This window comes from Antedon mediterranea, chromosome 5 (assembly GCF_964355755.1).
Source record: "Antedon mediterranea chromosome 5, ecAntMedi1.1, whole genome shotgun sequence".
NCBI lineage: Eukaryota > Metazoa > Echinodermata > Crinoidea > Comatulida > Antedonidae > Antedon > Antedon mediterranea.
The window spans coordinates 12,322,427-12,328,820 of NC_092674.1; the positions used below are offsets into that span (position 1 = coordinate 12,322,427).

Here is a 6,394-nt window from a genome sequence, read left to right on the forward strand (position 1 = left end):
TTTCTTTGTTCCCATTGCACAAATATAATACATTTGTTTTATTAACAATTTGATTGGACGATTGTGGGTCATATGACATTAACTAAATGTACTACAGTATGGTACTGAAATTCAGTTTTATGAATTTATTTTTGTTAGAGAGATTGAGCAACCACACGCTTGAGAAGAGTCCAGGCTGTTGATTGATTAAGTAACCTGTAGAGGCCTGCAGTCTATTTGTTCAACTCCATGTCCAAAATTGGAATACTGCCTTTTTGAATGGCAACATTATATTTTGTTATGATTTAACCAGATACAAAAATACATACAAATATAACAATATTTTGTCATTCACATACCTGACATCTCATGATGTCAGGTACGTGACCTATGTTAAAGTACTTGTATTACTTTGGTCTATTAAAACATAGTTGTATCTTGCACTTTTAATAACATTATTTCAATAGGTCTTCTATATTGTCCTTTATTAACTATGTATCTCCTATTGTTCATACAAATTGTTTATTTGTTGAACTGAGTTACCATATAGCTGCAGTTTATACGGTCTATTGTAGGTTTTGAATAGACACTTTAGACTGTTTCTAGAAATTCTACAATATCCATTCTCAACTTCCATCAAGGCTTTTACTACTTCCTCTCGTTGGTTCACATCTCTTTCTTGGTTTCTAGTAATTCTACAATATCCATTCTCTCAACTGCTCTCAAGGCTTTTACTACTTCCTCTTGTTGTTTCACATCCCTTCCTTGCTTACATCGCCATTGTACCAGTGATTCCATTGTTGCTTCTACAGTCAGCGCTGAAAACCTTCTCTCAGTTTGTGATAGCTCAACATCAGCAATACCAAGATGCCTACAGAAATTCTTCCAATCTGTCATCTTCTCAGAAATTATCAGGAAGTCCAAGTCTGTTAAGCATCCTGTAAAAACACATTTAATTGACTTCATTAAATAAAATACATTTGGTTGTTTTTCTTCAAACATTCAGGTGCTGAAATTAAGCAACATTTCTGGAATGTAACATTCTATTTGTATTGGCAGAAATCATGAATAATGCATGAGCATAATTACTAATTATTTTCTTATTATTTTATTCTTAGAATTACAAGATAGCTAACCTATTTACTGAATACAAGAGAACTTAACCCTCGAAAATATACAAAGAATGTGTCCTTACGTAAAATACATATTGCACAATTTCATCACAACAACATAAGTTACATAAATATTTGATCATACCCCTGAAACATGGGTCAATATTGGATGTAGTTTACTGATTGGAGGCATCTGTATGGCCAGTAAAAATACACTTGTTTTATCGGTGATGAATGGGAAGGCATGGATCATTCTCTTTTATGTTTTTTTCAGATGCGTGTTCATTTTAGACACAGTTTTGTTTGTTTGTTTTTATATATCTAGGCAAATTTCCAAGGATAATCATAAGCGAATTCAATCACTATCCTTCTTAAGGTGGCAATCCCATTCACAAGACAAACATATACACAAGATGCTCTACATAAACGAAGTCTTATTACAAGTCTTTAGGGGTGGAGTTGTATTTGTCATTATAAAACATCCTGACATATGACAGGAATTGAACCCAGGAGCCATGGATTGGTAGCCAAATTAGCTTAATCAAATTTAAAACATTTCTTGTTTATCGAATGATTGCAGATGACAATAGAAAGTCAAATAGTGATTATTTCTACAGTAGTATCAGGTATACATATAACATTTGTTTTTAATAACAATCATTACCCACCTTGTCCTGATTGGTCTGTAAACACTGCAACTTCTAAACTGACATCATCTTTGTATTCATATCTTGTACACAGGCTATCAGCTAAATCAACACGTCCTTGTTGTTTTAAAGCCTTGATCATTGTAGGTAGTTGATGTGCTTCTGCATGTTGACAGTTATTTCTCCATTGCACCAAAACTTCCATTATGGCATCTTCTACATGTTTGTTTTTGTCTGCAATGTTATTAACGTTGTCCCATTTGATTCCAAGTCGCACTGCTAGTCTTCTCCAACTTTGATGTACATTTTCACAGATGAATAGGAGATCTTGATCATCAAAACAAGCTGTGAAATAATAAAAGCAATAAGGTAATGAGTTTTATTTCAATTAAATTAAACTTATTATTCTATTCAATATTTTATTTCGGAATCTCTCATTCATAGAAAATAATATATAAATATTAAAAATAAATAAAATAATTTTGTATCAATTAACAAATTTAAGTAAAAATATGTTTATTAGAATAAATTTTTTTAAAGCATTCAGTACTATGAGCAAGATTTTATAACACACCTAAGACGATTCTTAATTTATTTTGAGAATTGCGAGTCATATTTTATTTAAATGTGCTATTGCTCTCTTAATGACGTCAATGAGAGTGCAATGGTTTTATATATGCACAAAAGTACCTGCAATGTCACCATATTTGTGAAACAGCAGATCAGCAAGATCATTACGACCATGTTGTCTTAGTGCAGTGCACAATACTTGTTGCTGATTAAGGTCACTACCAATGTTGCTCCTCCAATGTTTCAGCATCTTTGCTGTAGCTTTATCTGTCTGATTTTCATTATCAAAAATAGTATTCACTTTAGACCATGAAAGCCCCAAACGAACACCAAATCGTCTGCAGGAAAGATCCATCTCTCTGGACACTTTATCAATAGTTAGGTCATCCACATAGTCTATATCAAAAAAACAAAATTATGAATCAATTGTGCTTTTAATCCTTCACAATAATAACTAAACATAATACTAATTTTATCATTAAATATACCTTTGTAATCCTTGACATCTGACATACTCCTTTGTTTACTAGATCCCTTAACTTTTGATTTAAGTGATGTTTTCCCCTTTGTCATTTTATGAGCCTTAGCAACAGTATCATCATCATCATCATCATCATCATCATCAGTATCAGATTCTGGATCTATGTTCTTCTGTCTACCAGCTTCTTTTGAGCTAGAAGCTACAATGACAATAAAACAACAAAATAGTGATAAAGTTAAACCAAGATGTACACTTGCTTGTTTTGTATTGTTATTTACTGTAATATTACTCTTTCAGATCTAATAATCATAAATTTGATTTAGCAAAGTCATTTATAAATGCATTAGTTTGGCAATTCAGGAATTTGATTTCAAATGATGATTTTCAAAAATATACACTAATTATAATTTCTGTATCAGCTGAATTGAATAGTTTTTCATTTATAATAAATCCTTTACCATCAACTTGTTGGCATATATTGCGCTATATAGTGTTGATATTATTTATATAGTGTTGATATTATATCTGTGAAAGTCAATTGCATTCATTCTATCGCATGATTTAAACATTAAAAACCTAGCATTGTACTGTAAGATGTTGATGACAAATATTCATAATAAATCTGTTACTGCATCTTTGTTATTCTTGGAGAAAATTAATCTCTTCACTTTACCAGTGATTCTTTGAAGTATTGAAGTAGAAGCTTGTGCATTGCTGTGACCATCACTGTCAGAATCTAGAGCTATGCTTTGTTTTGTACTATCTCTCGATTCAGATGCTAAACAAAAATAAATCGAAAAGCAACATTTTAAAAACTGTATAACCTAGATGTACATTTACAATAATACTATATTTTTTTAATTCTTGGATTATCATAAATGATGATGACACAGACTTATTATATAAAAATCTGATAAAAGTTTTTTTTTTTACTTCAATCATTTTATGGCAATTTTATAATAGTTGAAAAATCGTAACTTCTTATAATGAAGTAACATACAATTACTATTCATTTTTACATGAATAATAAAAGCAATCAAATAAAATATCTTATATCCATTAAGTATACTTAAATAAATAAAAAATATATTCTTTATTTTCAAAATTGTTAACTTCCTCATACATTGTGTTTGGGTTGAGAAAAATTGTTTTTTTTTTTATTTTAGCCTATATCAGTGAAACTGATGGATACTAAAAACACAAATCCTCTACCTTTTAGTACAATGTCTCCAAACAGATTACGGTAACGTTTCACTTCCATTCCTCTGCTTCCACATGGCAACACATCTTTGTCAAATTTGCGTATAACATGCATATGAGTATGTTCACCTTTTGAACCACACACACAAGGGATGTACATCTTTACTTTAACACCATGTGCATTCTTCTCACTCAAATAGTTCAATTCTCTTTCAAGAAAAGTTAGTACCTATAAAATTTAATAATTATACAAACTAAAAATTTGTAAATAGAGCAAAGAATGATAACATGTAAGCGTGTTTCAGAATGGGATCACCAAAACATATTCAAATACAAAATACATTATTATTTTACTATTAAAGTGTACATTCAAATTTGCTTTTCAATTATGTATAAGTTTTATAAATGATCAGAAAAATATTTACGCTTACAACTGGAACACAACATATCCATTTTGTTTAGAACAGAAAAAATAAAAGCTTGACATATTTGATTATTTGCACTGCAGCCTCAAGTTGTCCATGTTTAAATAAAGTAATTATTAATTATTGTTTAGTTTTCTTTAATCATCAATATTGTTAATACTCTACATATCCAACTCATTATTTTTACATTAACTTACGTTCTTACAGATGCTAGGTTTTGGATCATCATCTTCAGCAAGGCCAGCAGCATTCATCATGTCTGTTCTAACTATTGTTGTCTTTGGGTACTATTACTTACCTTCTTACAGATGCTAGGTTTTGGATCATCATCTTCAGGAAGGCCAGCAGCATTCATCATGTCTGTTCTAACTATTGTTGTCTTTGGGTACTATTACTTACCTTCTTACAGATGCTAGGTTTTGGATCATCATCTTCAGGAAGGCCAGCAGCATTCATCATGTCTGTTCTAACTATTGTTGTCTTTGGGTACTATTACTTACCTTCTTACAGATGCTAGGTTTTGGATCATCATCTTCAGGAAGGCCAGCAGCATTCATCATGTCTGTTCTAACTATTGTTGTCTTTGGGTACTATTACTTACCTTCTTACAGATGTTATGTTTTGGATCATCATCTTCAGGAAGGCCAGCAAGATTCATCATGTCTGTTCTAACTATTGTTGTCTTTGGGTACTATCACTTACCTTCTTACAGATGCTAGGTTTTGGATCATCATCTTCAGGAAGGCCAGCAGCATTCATCATGTCTGTTCTAACTATTGTTGTCTTTGGGTACTATTACTTACCTTCTTACAGATGTTATGTTTTGGATCATCATCTTCAGGAAGGCCAGCAGCATTCATCATGTCTGTTCTAACTATTGTTGTCTTTGGGTACTATTACTTACCTTCTTACAGATGTTATGTTTTGGATCATCATCTTCAGGAAGGCCAGCAACATTCATCATGTCTGTTCTAACTATTGTTGTCTTTGGGTACTATTACTTACCTTCTTACAGATGCTAGGTTTTGGATCATCATCTTCAGGAAGGTCAGCAGCATTCATCATGTCTGTTCTAACTATTGTTGTCTTTGGGTACTATTACTTACCTTCTTACAGATGCTAGGTTTTGGATCATCATCTTCAGGAAGGCCAGCAGCATTCATCATGTCTGTTCTAACTATTGTTGTCTTTGGGTACTATTACTTACCTTCTTACAGATGCTAGGTTTTGGATCATCATCTTCAGGAAGGCCAGCAGCATTCATTATGTCTGTTCTAACTATTGTTGTCTTTGGTACTATTACTTACGTTCTTACAGATGCTAGGTTTTGGATCATCATCTTCAGGAAGGTCAGCAGCATTCATCATGTCTGTTCTAACTATTGTTGTCTTTGGGTACTATTACTTACCTTCTTACAGATGCTAGGTTTTGGATCATCATCTTCAGGAAGGCCAGCAGCATTCATCATGTCTGTTCTAACTATTGTTGTCTTTGGGTACTATTACTTACCTTCTTACAGATGCTAGGTTTTGGATCATCATCTTCAGGAAGGCCAGCAGCATTCATCATGTCTGTTCTAACTATTGTTGTCTTTGGGTACTATTACTTACGTTCTTACAGATGCTAGGTTTTGGATCATCATCTTCAGGAAGGCCAGCAGCATTCATCATGTCTGTTCTAACTATTGTTGTCTTTGGGTACTATTACTTACCTTCTTACAGATGCTATGTTTTGGATCATCATCTTCAGGAAGGCCAGCAGCATTCATCATGTCTGTTCTAACTATTGTTGTCTTTGGGTACTATTACTTACCTTCTTACATATGCTAGGTTTTGGATCATCATCTTCAGGAAGGCCAGCAGCATTCATCATGTCTGTTCTAACTATTGTTGTCTTTGGGTACTATTACTTACCTTCTTACAGATGCTAGGTTTTGGATCATCATCTTCAGGAAGGCCAGCAGCATTCATCATGTCTGTT

The 6,394-nt window shown here is 32.6% G+C and overlaps 1 protein-coding gene across 1 annotated transcript; it reads right to left on the reverse strand.

Moving 5' to 3' along the window:
• LOC140049699 (uncharacterized) lies at positions 1 to 4,668 on the reverse strand. Its single transcript, XM_072094648.1, has 7 exons — positions 4,612 to 4,668; positions 4,002 to 4,218; positions 3,463 to 3,567; positions 2,797 to 2,988; positions 2,429 to 2,704; positions 1,760 to 2,083; positions 1 to 917 (listed from the first exon to the last, which is right to left on the reverse strand). The coding sequence occupies exons 1-7, from the start codon at positions 4,666 to 4,668 to the stop codon at positions 646 to 648; spliced, it is 1,443 nt and encodes a 480-aa protein (XP_071950749.1). The 3' UTR covers positions 1 to 645.
• Between the last annotated feature and the right edge of the window lie 1,726 nt (positions 4,669 to 6,394).

Coding starts and splice junctions, on each gene's coding strand:
- LOC140049699 (XM_072094648.1), bottom strand. CDS start 4,668: ATGAATGCTGCTGGCCTTGCTGAAGATGATGATCCAAAACCTAGCATC. Junction 2,705..2,796: donor AGATGTCAAGGATTACAAAG/GTATATTTAATG, acceptor TTTTTGATATAG/ACTATGTGGATGACCTAACT. Junction 2,084..2,428: donor CAAATATGGTGACATTGCAG/GTACTTTTGTGC, acceptor ATTATTTCACAG/CTTGTTTTGATGATCAAGAT.